Source organism: Salvelinus namaycush, chromosome 16 (genome assembly GCF_016432855.1).
Source record: "Salvelinus namaycush isolate Seneca chromosome 16, SaNama_1.0, whole genome shotgun sequence".
NCBI lineage: Eukaryota > Metazoa > Chordata > Actinopteri > Salmoniformes > Salmonidae > Salvelinus > Salvelinus namaycush.
Window position 1 is genome coordinate 14,814,069 of NC_052322.1, and position 16,600 is coordinate 14,830,668.

At 40.2% G+C, this 16,600-nt stretch overlaps 2 protein-coding genes across 2 annotated transcripts; both read left to right on the plus strand.

Annotated features, from left to right (window-relative positions):
- The first annotated feature begins 637 nt into the window (after positions 1 to 637).
- On the plus strand, positions 638 to 2,528 carry hoxc5a (homeobox C5a). The gene is made up of 2 exons (XM_039010031.1): positions 638 to 1,201; positions 2,181 to 2,528. Exons 1-2 carry the CDS (start codon positions 709 to 711, stop codon positions 2,396 to 2,398), a joined length of 711 nt encoding a protein of 236 aa, XP_038865959.1. The 5' UTR covers positions 638 to 708; the 3' UTR covers positions 2,399 to 2,528.
- Positions 2,529 to 12,470: 9,942 nt separating this feature from the next.
- Positions 12,471 to 14,363, plus strand: LOC120060645 (homeobox protein Hox-C4-like). The gene is made up of 2 exons (XM_039010032.1): positions 12,471 to 12,982; positions 13,527 to 14,363. Exons 1-2 carry the CDS (start codon positions 12,541 to 12,543, stop codon positions 13,892 to 13,894), a joined length of 810 nt encoding a protein of 269 aa, XP_038865960.1. The 5' UTR covers positions 12,471 to 12,540; the 3' UTR covers positions 13,895 to 14,363.
- Positions 14,364 to 16,600: the final 2,237 nt, after the last annotated feature.

Sequence of the window (16,600 nt, forward strand, 5' to 3'; positions counted from 1 at the left end):
CTCGAATAGCACACAATTCTATTATTGTTATTATTATTATTACTATTATTATTATTACTATTATAGCCTACTATAGAGCATTTTACGTTTTTTATTGCTTAACAATCGCGTTATTGCTCAATCAGTGTTGCTCTTCATAGTGCGTCTATGGTGCACCCCGCACCCACCCTCAGCAGGCTGGTATGCTATGTGATGCAGCAAGGCAAGGGCAGTATGGAGGGGGCATAGATGAGATGACCGCCCTGGCCTGCCCTATATCAGACACCAGATGACGCTCTTGTCTTAGAGTCTCGCCCTTTTCCTCACAAAGACCCCACCAATGTCCCCAACAGCCCACAGCACAAAGTTTACCGGACACGTTCCTCCTATTCATCAATATACCCCCGGGGTATCAAGCCAACGTATGACTGGCCAACATCAGCACGTGATCCTATTCAGATGCCCCATATTTGGGCAGTGCGCATCGAATCAAGAAAAAACACCATTCCCCCACCTATAAATCGTGCTTATTTTTTTTTAAGGAAAGATACCCCTTGAACTTCCAAAGAGCTTCATAGAAAAAGCAATAACCAATAAAAACAACAATACAAGATTAAAATATCTAGCCCAGGCTACTCTCAGATAAAATATTTAGGCTATAGGCTATTGCAGTTTTTACTTCATGAATCTCTTCTGCACCGTTTTTGTGTGTTTTGTTTTTCGTATAAGATGAGTTCCTATGTAGCAAACTCAATTTTTAAGCAGCAAACGCACGAGGCATCCTCCTGTAACGCCATGAATAGTTTAGGCAGTTATGGCTCTCTCTCTGACTTCGATCAAGCCAATTATGCCTATAACGGAGGTCTTCATGATTTCAACGGAACATTCACCTCCTCTGATGCCACTGTAAACTCTCTAAAACGAGAAGAGATGAACTCTAGCCTGCGAGGCAATACGGACACTCAATCTCCACCACGACAGTCATACTCAGCCTTGAGCTCCCGGAACTCCGTGCAGAACTGCCTCAGTGACGGTATACTAAGCAAAGGGACTGAAATGCAAATGGAGGTGGTCGAAAACCCCAGAACTACGACCGAAGAAAGCGCGATCAAAGTCGAAACTATGCAACCTGTAAAACATCAAATCCATTCGAAGAAGCACCAAGACAATCAACAGCAACCGCAGATTTTTCCCTGGATGACAAAACTACACATGATCCACGGTAAACTTATTTGTCAAATGTATTTAGCCTACTGCTTCCCTCACTCACTCTCTCTCGCCTGCTATCCTGCTTTTGTCCATTCACAGTTTTTCCTCTTGAGTTTTATTGGCCAAACGCAGGAAATAATAAAACTGGCGGTCATAAATTTTGACAAAGGCATCTATTGCTCGTAAACCTGTTCTGTTACTGTGAAGAGATGATCTGCGGTTAGATTGATGGCTGCATAATTGGATAAGAGAAACAAACAATTGAAGAAAACGATGAACGAGTATTAATGTGAGTTCTGTTGGGCTGAAAGTACTTTTCGTTTCCTAACAGGTTATTTTAGTCTAAAATGAGAGTATAGGCTAGTCTAGTTGAACTCTCGGGGGGAAACCAGTGCCCTGACCTCCGTGTGAACTTTTCACCCTGGAAAGCTCCAGATATAACTGCGGAAAGGTATTCATGTTGCCATGTCCAACATCCACTAGCTTCCCATTGGGATTTAGCCACTAAATATTAGCGCTGTGTTAAATACTTAAATTATAGTTCTGCAAGTGTTTTTGTAACAATGATCTGGATTTCTCTTAACTAGGGCAACTATTTATTTTGCCAAGAGGTATTTGAAATGAACAAGTGCCAGAATATAAACGTTTTTGCTTTCAATGAAAAATAATTAGAAAATTGGTTGTCATCCAGAGATGTTATCCCTTGATTTCAATTCTATTATAAAAGTTTTAAAAAACCAAAACGAATTTAACTTGAATTTAAATCGTTTCACTTTTGGGGGTTTAGTCACAAGGCCATTTTACCATTTGTTCATTATTTGAATAGTTTTGCATTCTGTAACTCACAGGAGTCTTCATTCTCAGGTCATCCAAACCGTTTGACCTCAGGCCATTTTTTTTTTAAAGTATAAGATGTATATAATGTTCGACAACTCTGGATTTTTTTCTTCAAATGTAGGCTAACACCTATTTTTTTTCTAATGCCACTTCAGAATCATCTGACGGTAAACGCTCTCGAACCAGTTACACCCGCTACCAGACTCTGGAGTTGGAGAAAGAGTTCCATTTCAACCGTTACCTCGCCCGTCGCAGGCGCATTGAGATCGCCAATACCCTCTGTCTGAACGAGAGGCAAATTAAAATTTGGTTCCAGAATCGACGTATGAAGTGGAAGAAGGATTCGAAACTGAAATCAAAGGATTCAATATAAACATGGAGTTTATGACTGATCTGGAGACGAACTGCTAAAAGAAGTGGGGCCTAAGCCTACCCTAAATAGAGAGAGAGACCATGATTTGAAACGTGAAGGCCGTGTTCAGAATCAGACCCTATTATGTGTTATGGACTATTACATTATTTGCATATTTCGTGTTTGGCACTTTATATGTGGACTTGTATTCTTTGCTTAATGGTTGTACAACATTTAAGATTAAAAAAATATATAATAATAAAGTAATGTGTTGTCTTAATGTAAAGATTGTGTAAGGACCTTTGGAAGAATTAGGGAGAGCTGTGGACTATAAGGCCACTCCCTCTTTCATGTTAAACTCATAAATGGAATAGATACCAAATAAACATTATATAGCCTATACCCTTAGCATTGAGATAATAATAATGATAATTTAAATGACCGATAAGCCTACTGAGGGGTACCAATGAGAACGAGGAGACTTTATCACGAAAATATTTGATTTTTCTAAATGTTTTAAAATTCATATTTGGCCAGAGTATTACACATGAAGAAGAAAAACAGACGATGTAAACAGACGGTTTACTTTTTCAATAGCAAATAGATTGGCTACACGTATAGACCAGCAGGGTCAGGGATCTGCTTGTATTATGTCCAACCACATATTTAAGAGTTTCGTGATGGTGTTTGAGAACAGCACCCATACCAATAGGCCTAAGATTTCCATGTCCATACCCCTCAACTGAAGAACCATCGACATGCGTTTCGCAATTTCAGATGCTTGCTGATTTTGTATCTTATTGTTCACTGTAATGTCCAGAGTTGTCAACAGACGTGGAAATGTGTTGTACATGTTGTCTATTTATAGTCTCTATGTAATATCAAGACTTTGGATGATTCTACAGAACTATAGAACTACAAATATACCCTAACACTAACATTTTCCAAAACGGAGATACCAACCGTGTAGGCTACATGTTGGATTATCTGCCATATTTAGGTGCACAATAACTACAAGACCGATTGTATAATTAATTGTCTGTTAAAGTTTGTGATTCAATCAAAACGCATACAGGTGTTGAGAGACCTATTGAATAAACTTCCCATAGCATATACCACAACATTCGTGTCGCTTTTTTTTATATCATTACATGTGTAGGCACACTTGGTATTGAAAAACAGATTCGAGTCCCCGCACCGTCTATTTAAACAATTTACAGTATCCCTGTCAAACAAACGCATGCACATAAAAGTTTAAGGCCCCAATAAAACGTTATTACTAGGTTTCCACCTTTCCAGCACAGATAGGGAAATGGTCCCTGTTTTAACAGGATATAGAGGCACATAGCCAGCTGATACTAAATTCTTATGGGTTGAAATGCAGACGAACTTTCTTCTCTATAGAGGCTGGCGACCGACATACTTTGATGTTTCTATGGCCTTCAGGATCAAATGTAAAAGCTATGGTTGTGAAATGTAGGATCTTAATTTGAGCCAGTTTGCTACCGCATGAAAATAGTCATGCGGCAACAGGAAATGTGAATTATTATGTGGAATATAATGAATGGACATTTTTGTTCAAAGTGGAAAAACGATGAACGGTTGACTTAATGTCTTTATCTCTTGTGCTTTGAGTAGATATTCATTTGATCATGTGGGTCAATATTGTAAGCTATATTGGAGCTGCAGGCTGTGTATATAGACAAAACCATACATTGAAACAAAACTATGCATTGACCTGAATTTGACCCACTGCTGGCCTAGTGACACGTGGAACTATAATTTTAACAATAGCTTAATTAAATGTCTTAACCAAAACAATCAGGTTAACAGGGACAACAATTGTTCAGATGCCATGTCCTGTCGCAAATATCGTCTCAAATGAAAAAATTATAATTTTCACTCACCTCGCAGACAGGTAGCCTTTTTACTGCTAGGTCTATAAATGCAGCAGAGCATGGGCTGCTTTCTCAATGGCACTGTCGGGCCTAACCGTGCTACGTTAGCCTATGTAGGGCTATCAAATTCCCCTTTATGGTATCTCTTTCTTTTAGTATTTTAAAGTTTGGAAGGTTATTTATGCCAATTGCCTCTAGCGGGGCCTGTGAATGGTGCATACGGAGCACGTGGTGCCATTAAAGTGGGTTTTATGGCCTGGAAGAGCTGACAAACCCTCGATATATACACATCATATATAATCTTAACTGTCCGGAATCGCAGCTGCTGGCTCCTCTTATCCGAGGAAGAAAGGGCTGCGTGGCAGTTAGTGTGGATTACCTTGGCCCGGACTAGGCTGCCTGTAATGGTGGTGCTGTGCTCTCTCAGTCACAAATGGATCCTTAAACGCTCCAGTAAGTTTACAATATTTTTTACTTTCCAGCATGTTGTGTCAATCTATAGCGTTTCGTTTGTATTTGGTGCTGTGGTTGGGTTTGCTTGATGGTTCCGACGCAACAGGATTTGTTTTAAAATGGTTGTGATATTCATCCCTTATAATTTGTATACGCAATCGTTATTTTATATATCTGACTCTGTTTGCTGTTTGTTGGTCCTTAGAGGCAAAATGTATTCCAATAGATTACAAACTTGTGTCATCCATGCATGTTCCCCTTACCACTGGCAAAATGAAGCTATGAGAGTAGAGTTAGGAAAGAGAGTTCTGTTCCACTTGAGTGTGTTCTACTTATGCTACTCTTATTCATTAGGCACACACCTTTATACAGAACGGAGTATACATTTCTTTAGATAAAGGCCTACTTCACTTTGCTGCACAATGGTCAGATGCTTTATGTGTTATGTTACATAGTTGTCAGAGACTCAAGAGAGAGACTCTGTAGGTGTGTGTGTGTGTGTGTGTGTGTGTGTGTGTGTGTGTGTGTGTGTGTGTGTGTGTGTGTGTGTGTGTGTGTGTGTGTGTGTGTGTGTGTGTGTGTGTGTGTGTGTGTGTGTGTGTGTGTGTCCGTGACTGCGACTGTGCGTGTGTGTATGTGTGTGTGTGTGTGTTGATGTCAATAGCCTATACATAGGCAACAGCTGCTATCCAAACCATTGCAGTCAGGTTACAGAGCTTGGTCATGTGCATAAATAACTAGTTTCTACTTGAATAAATATAACAACCCGCCTTGCAGGTTTGGCTTGGTTGGGATAGGGAAGGAGGTACTGCTGAAGCAATCATACTGATGACTCAGAGACTGAAGAGTGTGTCATCATCGTCCCTGCTCAATGCTTCATCTGTCTTTAATATCTTTGCAAGGGGCAGCCCAATTGATGCCTGTGACGGTAGAAGTCCAGTGGATAAACGTCATCCATCCCTTAATCAATGCATGTTTGTGATTTTATATTTGTTTTTGTAGTTGAGGAATGGATTAGGTGTGGAAGGTGTGGAAAACGTTTCTGAAGCCAAACTTGATGTAGCAGAGCAACAAGTTTAGTCCCAATTGTAATATTGTATCCCAATCACTATTTACTTGGGAAAGTTGTGTGGTTGATATTGGTAAGATCCTCTGGGGCCTTGAGTTTTCCATGTTCGTGTGACCTGCCAATGAACTCTGGACCCCATGTTGTAGCTTGTAATTATGGCCCAGAGTATTTCCTGGTCAGTTCACAGAAGGGTCAAGGAGGAACTCCGGGCCCTGATGATGCAGTGAGTTGATGGGTTCATGTTGAGTATTAACCCAATAATTCCTGTTAGATGAAGAGAGGGGAAGCCAATAGGGGGTGCTATTTAACATGCTCCACCTCCATATAGCGAATAAGGATGTTAAAGAGGGGATTCACCTGCATTATATTCATTGGAATGGAGTTCAGTTCTTCACTGTTCTTAAGCTCAGTTATTCTTTACTGTTCCGGTTCCGGTTGACTGTATTCCATCTATGGTATCACAGTGATTGGCAAATACTCATCCAATAAGAAAACCACTGTCTAGTTTAGATAATGTAAGAGTTATGAGGCATTGAGAACGTTGCCTCATTTTATTTTTAGAGGAACCCACCTCCAGAAGCCAGCAAATATGTCTCGATGAACAGAAAACTATATTATTCTTTTGTATTTGTTTGCGTACATGACTTAATGGTTTGTTATATTGTAATATTTTCACATTATATTAATCTCACTTTATGAAATTAATTTGTTTCATTATGAGATTGAATTAAACACAATTGAGCATGCAGGCCTATGCCATTAATTGGATTTCTTAGTGTGTTCATTTCAGTGCCAAAAACTGCCCAATGTAAGACAGATGCAAAACAGAAAAAAACGGGGGGGTTTTCAACAAAGGGTCCGAATTCCAGTTGTAGAGGTTGCAAGTTCTATGATGTACAATCAAATTCGTTTATGCTTCAGGCTTGAATATACCCAATACGGTGACAACATCTTCATTTTGACAATTGAACATTATTCAGCATGGTCTGAATCGAAGTCGAGGGATTTCTATAAATATAACTTTTGCCCAAGGAAATGCCAAATGTATAAATCCAGTTTAACGACCCCAAACCGACCTGTCCTTAATATCCCTCCTCGGCCCCAATTCTAGAAGATCACACACTTGTTATAGCTTTTTCTGGGACATCTCACCTCAATTAGAAAATAACTGGAAGGAGGGGGATGTGAGAGAAGGGGTTGGGAGGATAAAGTGGCAATGAAAATAAAAAATGATACAACAAACAATGCAAAGTCAGGGGGATAACATTGTTGTTATTAATGGGGAAAGTTAAAGCCTAGGCCTATGTGGCTATTTAAAATATATATATATATATATATATATATATATATTGGACATTTCAGGGAGATTTCAGAGAGAAGAGAAATTGTCGTTAGAAAAAGGGGATTTATGACATATGACTTAATTCCTATCGATTGCTTTTCGATGACAAAAAAGATTGTATTTCACAGTATTTTAGCCTTTTCAAACCCGCTAATTTATTAGATAATTCCCTCTTTTTTTATTGCGACAAAGATCATTTCTAAACGAAAATGTCCATTTTGTTTTTTAGTTATGAAATTTGTTACTGAATGAAGGCTATCTTGACCGTCCAATGATATTACCTTCTGTTGTTTTTCAGGACTTCATAGGCTACACTTTTTTAGGGCTGTTATTAAAACCATTCCGAATAATTTGGGATGAAATAATATATATACTTTTACAGGTTTTTTATTTAGCTAGGCAAGCCAGTTAAGACCAAATTCTTATTTACAATGACGGCCTACCCCGGTCAAACCCTAACGACGCTGGACCAATTGTGCGCTGCCCAATGGGACTCCCCATCACGGCCGGTTGTGACACAGCCTGGAATCGAACCAGGGTCTGTAGTGACGCCTCTAGCACTGAAATGCAGTGCCTTAGACCACCGCGCCAATCGGGGATTTGAACTCTAGTATCTCATCCCGCTCATCATCTTGTTTCTTATTGTTATTTTATTTTGCAGACAACGAAATGAGGACCGATACAGAATGAAGGGGAGATGTACAGTATCGGTAAGTTGTTTATTATTTTTGCACAAACAATAGGCTACCTGCCCCATTCGGTCCCTTCCTGCAGAGCCAACAGAGAGGGCAGTGTTCCCTGATAATAGCCAAGCCAGTGAAATGCACTGGGCAAGGTGATATTAGCAAAAAGATGCTATTTGCTTTCATGCAAAGAAATTCGTTTTAACTAGACCTAGGCCTATGTACCCAAATTCCATTGTACAACAATTACTCTTTATTACACTATATAAACATCATAAAGATTATTTCACACGTTGGGTTCTAATTTTCTGAAAGATATCTATTTAAAACAATCATTCAGTGAAAGAACAAAGAATCTTATGTTATCCTACTATCAATGTTGTAGCCTACAGATTTGTGTTGCATGCATATCGTGTGTTACAGATATGCACTATAAAAAGGGTTATTATGAATTTGACAGTAGTTTACAGGAATCTAGGTGGAAAGTACAATTCTGTATGTAATATTACAGTACACCTACTATAATATAAACAAAGTATCAAAGCAAGTACTGTGTAATGACACACAGTACATTACCGTAACTGTACTGTAGTATACTGTAAAAAAGAAAACGCTACCATAATCGAAATGAATGAATGGATGAATGAATGAAATTAATTGAGGGGAGGAGATTGTATTTCACAGTATTTTACTGTAATTACAAGGGATTGGTACAAGCAGGTTGGCTGCTAAGTAAAGTGTCTACACATTACAGTAGACTAATTAATATTTTGGTTTTTATATTACGTACACTTCTAGAGGCCTTAACAACGGTTTCTAAACTGGCAGCAACTACATGGAAAAACAGATCAAAATGACATGGCTTAATGCTCAACCATTTAAGGTTTAAGACTGACTGCCTCTGGGGCCCTATAACCACATTGGAGTTAAATTGGTACCGCATTCTCACTCCTGGGCGCAACAAATATAGCCTCTTACAATGCACGCCTCAAAATATGTAAATGAGAAAGAAACTACATTACCATGCAACCAGACTAGTGGTCAAAAGGTTTTTAGTGCTCCAAAGATACGGTATGGTATACTGTATTCTGTGGGGTGGAATTACAGTGCCATTCGAAATACTGCAATTCTTTCCCCACCTACAACAGTTTCCCAAAATGCACCATAATTCACAGTATGCTGCAGTAAAACGTTTCAGAATATATTACTGTTGATAATACCCACAATTACAGTATCATTTACAGTTTTCTGTTACAGTGTGCAGCCTATGTTTGTGAAAGAGAACATGCTACAAGGTGTTCGTGTGAAGAAAAAGAAAGGTTCACAATTGTTCCCATGAACAAATGAAACATCAAATGAGTTTGCCTAAGGGCCTCATTTTTCTGTAGTTCTACATTATAACTAGTTATTGAACTAGGGGAGAGATCTGAAATCCATTTGTGGGGAGAAAGAATTCATTGCTTTTCGCTCATCAATAATCCTTGGCAGTGAACTATTGGAAGTCAAACGTGAGGGGTGAAACGCAGGTCAGGCTGTCTAACGAATATTAAAATGCGTCCACAACACTGGAGCTGGGGTGAGATGGGACCTGGGGGCGTGCACGGGCCTGTGAAGGCGGGGGCGGGGTGGTAGGGGGAGTGCGAAAACTCTAATTTTAAACTGAGTGGTTCGAACCCTAAATGCTGATTGGCTGAAAGCTGGTATATCAGACCGTATACCATGGGTATGGCAAAACATGTATTTTTACTGCTCTAATTGTGTTGGTAAGCAGTTTAGAATAGCAATAAGGCTCTTCGGGGGTTTGTGATATGTGTCAAAGCACTCTGCGTCGCGTCGTGGGCTAGAATGAATTGGCCATGTACCACACCCCCTCGGGCCTTATTGCTTAATCATATGCCGAGATTTGCAGATGCTAATGTTAGATGAGCAAGAAAGTGTCTATGTTTCTTCTTCTCTTGTCTATCCTACATGGTTACCAAGGTGATTGACGTCTTTGTAGGCCTACTTGCACCTATTCCATTCAATTTATGATATTATATTATATCTATACCATTATCCTGTTCACAAGTCATCTGAACATGTTCATCTTTTAATTGTGCATCAGTAAAAACGTGAAGATTAAATTGGCGTTTTCCAGGCTATTCGGTTGAACATACCTATTCACCATTTTAGTAGACTATTAGATCCTTGAAACAGGTCACACTCACGATACATTTTTCATCTCCGTCTTCTCATTAACTTCTAGGATGGCAGCCAGAGAGGTTACCGAGCGGTCAGTATGGTAATAGCGAGGCAGGCGAGCACAAGAAATCGTTGGGGACAATAGAAACTTATTTTTCATCTGTGCTGTCACGCCGGCGCTTTGCAGGCTACCCACGGTGCACCGTGTTTGTGGCTGAATATTCATAGTTTAGAGGAGCGACTAACCTCAAAGGCAGGCTACTCTTTTCGTGTGTGTGTGTGTGTGTGTGTGTGTGTGTGTGTGTGTGTGTGTGTGTGTGTGTGTGTGTGTGTGTGTGTGTGTGTGTGTGTGTGTGTGTGTGTGTGTGAGCGAGAGAGAGAGAGAGAGAGAGACAGAGAGAGACAGAGAGAGAGAGAATAGCTACTGCAGATATTTTATTGACATATTTTCACCTAACAGAATTCTGTCAGTTCAATATTTTCTTTTCATGCTACAATGGAAAATACTCATTAGTTGTCTATATGTACCCTGTAGAACCGAATTTGTGTTAATATATTACAATCGCAAGTACGTCTCTACAGGAATACATGGGCTACTGAAATCCCACGTCTGTCAAGATAATCTCTGCTTCAACTGTCGCTTCTATTCAGTAGGTTATAGCTGCGTTGTATCACGTGTTAGCATGAATAATAGGGCACGAATAGCCATAAATCTCAGAAGAAGTCTGTGCAAAATATGTGTCTAACCTACAAACAATCTAAGATTGTCTAGAAGAAGCCCAGGCCAAGGCATTGTAAGGACGTTCAAAGGCATATATTTTGTACAGTAGGCTATCTGGAAGCAAAGGTATGCTACTACAAGTCTGCCTGCACTAGTAAAACATGTAAGCAACCAGCGATCGTTTAAAGTGGACTGATTTAGGCCTACTGCGTTCTATAGCCCTATAAAACGCCTCAAACATCGTTGCCAAAAGTAATAAAAATGGCGGGCGCGCTCTACACATAAACAAACCATAAACATCTGCCCTGCTATGTTATTTTCACCAGATCATGTTGACAAATGACTAAAAGAAGACCACTGCCTCGAATTTAGACGCTGATTAGCAAGCAGGGGATTGACCTCGTGTTCTGATCCTTCTTATGTTCTTATAATCCATCCCTGTCGTAGTAGGCTAGATTTATTTTAAATTATTATTATTAGTTATTATTATTATTAGTCTATTAAGCCATAAAGTTCACAGACTGATTATGTGTAGGCCTACTGTCCTGTGATTTGTGGTCTCGTGCATAATTGAAAGGATGGACTAAAAAACACTAATAAATTTGGTCAACAGTTAATTACAGTATAATTGCGCCTGTAACGCATCTGTGGCAAGTGATACCACTCAAAATTGACAGCTTTATCTGCAATGATTTACTTTTCTGAACACAAAGTGTATGGGGGTTTGTAATGGATGATGTTATTTGCTCCGCATGCTAGGGCTGATGTCAAATGAATCACCTATACACGTGCACTTAGACAGCCACTTGTGTTGAAGAAGATGAAGCCACGATGGACAAACACGTCCCTGAGACTCATTTCAGAGTAACGTAATACTGATTTGTTTACTAGTAGGATCCCCATTTCATACTTGTGTAGTTTCTTATTCAAATGTATGGACCTACACATATCCAGAGAGAGAAAGAGAATGCGACGGAGAACGGTATACATTCATACTGCAATATTCAACCATAATGTCAGTGATATTGCATTATCATTAGCATCTACATAATACTATTTTAAAGCAGTGAAATGTGTTTGACAGTTTTTGAAAGTATTCAAATGGAAAGTATTACATATTTACTTGTACTTCAGTATACTTCGTGATGTTGTTGTTACCTAAAAAGCGAATGTATACTGGTATACTAATATGGTGTACCTCTGGTGTCCTCTGTCTTCTGATATAGATCCAGGTCTAATTTCAAAAACTCTTGCTTAATTGGAACTCGAACGTATGTACGATTTACGCGAACGTTCATGGACTGTTTGAAGGCAGCATCCGGATATTCTTAGACCGGGTTGCCTTTCTTTTTGTGAATAAGGTAATCCTGCCGCTGTTTTACTTGCAGTAAGCAACCCAATTGTTATTGAGATTTTGCGTGCGATTATCCATTCACATATGTCCCTCTACCTCCATTTCTATTTCTGGATCATAATGATAATGATGATAACAATAATAATAATAGAACTATAATGACAGGGTACACTTCACATAAGAAGTGTTTGTTTTGATCAATTGCATTGGCAACACAAATGGCGTGAGAGAGAGACAGAGAGAGAGAGAGAGAGAGAGAGAGAGAGAGATGATGCCCACAATGGCGACCGAAGGTACGTTCGAAAACCTTTGGTTCCTTATCCGGGGACTACCTCTCACTCTGCTATTGGGCCGTGGGGTCACGTGGTAAAAGTAACTTTACAGGGCTGCTCGCAAGTAGGAGGGCTTTATGGAGCAGAAAAACGACAAAGCTAGAAAAATTATTTTCCACTCCAGAAATTAATGATCATGAGCTCGTATTTGATGGACTCTACCTACATTGATCCGAAATTTCCTCCATGCGAGGAATATTCACAAAACAGCTACATTCCCGACCACAGCCCCGAATATTACAGCCGCGCAAGGGACCCTGGCTCTGGTTACCAGCATCACCATCAGGAGTTATACCCTCCGCGGGCGAGCTACCAAGAGCGCCAATATAACTGTGCAAGCATCCCTGAACCTGACACGCAAAGGGGACATGGACTACCCCATACTGCGCACCTGCTTGCAGGGAAAGGGCAGCCAGCCTCATGTGAGACCCCACAGCTACCCATGTCCCCCACCACCCCACCGGCTGCATCCTCCGCCTGCAACCAAGCTACACCGGAGCATCCAAACAGCTCAGCCTCCTCCAAGCAGCCCGTGGTATACCCATGGATGAAGAAAATTCACATCAGCACTGGTAGGCAACTTGTCTCTGTGTTTGTCATTTCTCTCTCTCCACTCTCTACTCCTCTCTCCTCCTTTCCCTCCCTTTATCAGTGCCTCTAACTCCCATCTCCTTCCCAGCCCCTGCTACGATAGGGGAGAAGCTTTTGAAATGGCACAATTGAGGCGGATTTACGACTCAGCGTCGGTAATTACACCCACCATAAATTTTATAGCCGAGGTATACTCTTGGCAGCCGTATCACCATGTGGCTTCTGCTGTTATGTAGCCTATGTGCGCGATGGAGAGAAGAGGGGGAGAGATTAAACGAAAGAAAAAAGACTGCGCTTTGTAATCTTGCATTAATAATTTAGCGCATACTTGGATGTGAGTGTCCCCTAATTACAGCGAGATAGACAAGTTCTTAACTTCCCATTTAGATTCTTTCTCACACCAGAACTACCATATCTAGCCATTTATTCTGCCCATTCCCATCATATATCTCAGTTGAGGACACTCTTGTTTACCCCCTCCTTCCCTGCTTTTCTTTCTTTCTATTTACTTCTCCCCTTTTCCAGCGAACCCGAATTACAATGGAGCGGATTCCAAGCGGTCTAGGACAGCCTACACTCGACAGCAGGTCTTAGAATTGGAGAAGGAGTTCCACTATAACCGCTATTTAACTCGGCGGAGGCGCATTGAGATAGCTCATACATTGGTTCTCTCCGAACGACAAATCAAAATTTGGTTTCAGAACCGCAGGATGAAGTGGAAAAAAGACCATAGGCTTCCTAACACCAAAGTGAGATCCTCCACCACGGGCGTATCCTCCGGGTCCAACACAACCTCATCAACCGGCGCTGTCGCCACTTCCTCGGTCACTGGTGCCATTATTCCAAATGAACTTTCCGGAGGAGAGGATGGCGAGGATATTACAACGTTATAAGGCGAACAAAACAAACACAAAAAACACTTCAAGAAGGGAGATAGAGAAATGACTGATTATTTATAGAATAAAAGAATCAGTCATATAGAATATATTTTGTTTTCGTAGCTATTTGTGTGGTTTCATTTAAGTCCAAAGTTATATAAAATGCATGTTGTATAGCATGGATTTCTGCGAATACCGATGGATTCTTTTTACTCGACACAGGGTTTAAGTTATTTAATGCTGAATCAAAATGATGTTTTTATGAGAAAATGTTTTGAATGAAGGGAAAAAAATGTAGGCCTACATTTGATGTAAATGTTATTGTGGGCCATTCGTTTGCCCTGCTGCCCAAGGTGAAATGCACAATTTATTTATTTCAAGCGCAACACTGGAAGAATATTATTACTATCATAGTTATTTTTGGTAAAAATGCTCGAACATACCGATGGGAACATCGATCTTGCAAGGTGAATTACCTCGCGTATTTCAAAAACTGGATTTTGAATTCCAATTTAGTTTGTGGTGTTGACGTTGTGTTTAGCAGGTTATTGTAACATGCAATAAACAGAGTTTAGTGTATTTGTGATAATCATATTGGTCAATAAAACAGTGAGTGTCTACTAGTTTTTTTATTCATGTTTGGATGGATTTCATTCATGACCAATCGAGGTCAAGTGTAATTTATTTTGATAACAGAAGCTCATCCTATGATGTGGTGAACGTTATTTCAAAATTTGATGAAAGTCACAATTGACCAAGTACTGTATTTATTTTATAGTTCAGCCTAACATAGCATTATACATTTGTTTGGAAAAGTTGTCCGTTTGCAACGTTCTCGAGGTTGGCATGTGTATCAGATTCGCCATTCATATTCCTCCTTAATTCCTAATAATCCACAATAGACCTAATCCCTAATCCCATAATAATCAATGATTCTATTCCAAATAAAGGGTTATAGCCTGGCTGCATGCGTCCTATCCTACATGCTAGCTCATTAGTCTCAAGGACATTCAATTAACATGGCAAGCCATTCAACCAGGCCCTCAACCAGACTCCCTCTGTAGAATAGCCTGACTTTCTGGAGCCCTGTTTCCTGCTCATTACTGGACCTAGAGCTGCACATAACTCTGCAAATCAGTGTCATATTGCCAAAATATGACCAATAATAATTTGTGTTGATGGTATGGGTTGCTATTCATTCCCCTTTTGCCCCAATTACAGGTTGTTTTTCTTGTCTTCTAATAAAGTCAATAACTTGAAGTCAGATTATGAGGCCTTATCGTGGACAATAAATTATACTATAGCTTACACAATATCGTACTAGGTTCATATCTACGAGCATTGCCTCAGATTTTCCTAGAATATCTTGTAAAAAAAAACATTAATTTGACAATAGTTTTTTATATGCATGCACATAGGCCTTCTCGATATGCAATCATTTCTACAGATATAAAATGGAATGTTAGTTTTCTGAGATTGTCATTCTAAAAATAGCCTATGTCTGTTGGGCCCTGAGACCTCCCCAGTCAAAGTGAAGAGTGTGCTTTTAAAAAGTGGCGCTCGAGCAACGTCATCGTCACCTCTGCGCTTGGTAAGTATTCTACACTACAAAAGTATCGTGGCGGGATTTTCCATAGGCCTATATGGCAGTGTTGTGTATTTATTGTCACCATGCAACTGTAATAATACATAGGCTACTCATATTGTGCAATTGCTCTCCTGTAACCATGTCTTACACGATGAAAAAGACCGTTCAGTTAACATGTCTCCAAAAATAATTTCATTTGTGGAATAACTTTTTCTTATCCTGCTCAAAATGTGGTGTAAAAACATGCCACGTTTGAAAAGAGCGCAAGCATTTGATAGATTATTAAAATGTGTGACTTGAATAGAAATTATAAAACGGCTTGCTAGATGGGGGGCAGAAGATCACAAAGGGGAGAGGTAGTCTATTCTGAACCATCAATCTTAACGCCGCAGAGTAAAATGATTTGGGACTGAATATATTAATTTGGCAACAGCCTCTCTCACAAAGAAATAAACCCAAGTCACTAACTAGCAACTTTACGAAATAAAACTATCAGGGACAAAAATGAAACTTAACACCATGCCGAATTCCAGGAGCCTTTATGTAGCTGCCAGGGCCCGTTTTCCCAAAAGCATCTTAAGGATAATTATGAACTTAGCCTTAAGATGCTTTGGGAAAACGGGCTCTTGACAGTTGAGAGAATGTGTAGCTACTCCACAGTCTCAGCATCCCTCCAATCTCTTTCTAAAACCTGTCGCCTCCATGTCGCGAGGCTGAAAAGGTACTTTATTGAAGTTTGGGACGAACCGCGAGAAGGCTGAGTTCAGTCGGAGGGCACATTTTCTGTCCCATTAGGTCCGTTTCAGCCGGGATGGCCGACCTTTGCAACCCCTGTGACCTGACTGGCTCTCTATACGTGTACCTTCTGTGTGTGCCCTCGTAGGTGGTACCCCGTCCTTACGTGGCTTCGTCAGTGCGCTGGCCTTTGTGGGTTTTTCTGCTCCGGGCCTATTGAGGGGCCGGTGGAAGGGCACCTCTGAATGTGTTGCTCTTTTGTTGCTCTCATTGGTGACCCGAGAGTGCGGTGAACTGTCGGCCACTTCTCTTCCATTGTGTAGGACCTAGCCCCCTTGGACATCTTACACATTTGAGGGACTTCCAAGTGGTGACTTTGGAGCTTCTGATCCGATTGC

Excerpts from the sequence above, each read along its gene's own strand:
- hoxc5a (XM_039010031.1), top strand. The coding sequence starts at position 709 with ATGAGTTCCTATGTAGCAAACTCAATTTTTAAGCAGCAAACGCACGAG. Across the intron at positions 1,202-2,180 it reads AAAACTACACATGATCCACG|AATCATCTGACGGTAAACGC; the intron begins GTAAACTTATTT and ends ATGCCACTTCAG.
- LOC120060645 (XM_039010032.1), top strand. The coding sequence starts at position 12,541 with ATGATCATGAGCTCGTATTTGATGGACTCTACCTACATTGATCCGAAA. Across the intron at positions 12,983-13,526 it reads GAAAATTCACATCAGCACTG|CGAACCCGAATTACAATGGA; the intron begins GTAGGCAACTTG and ends CCCCTTTTCCAG.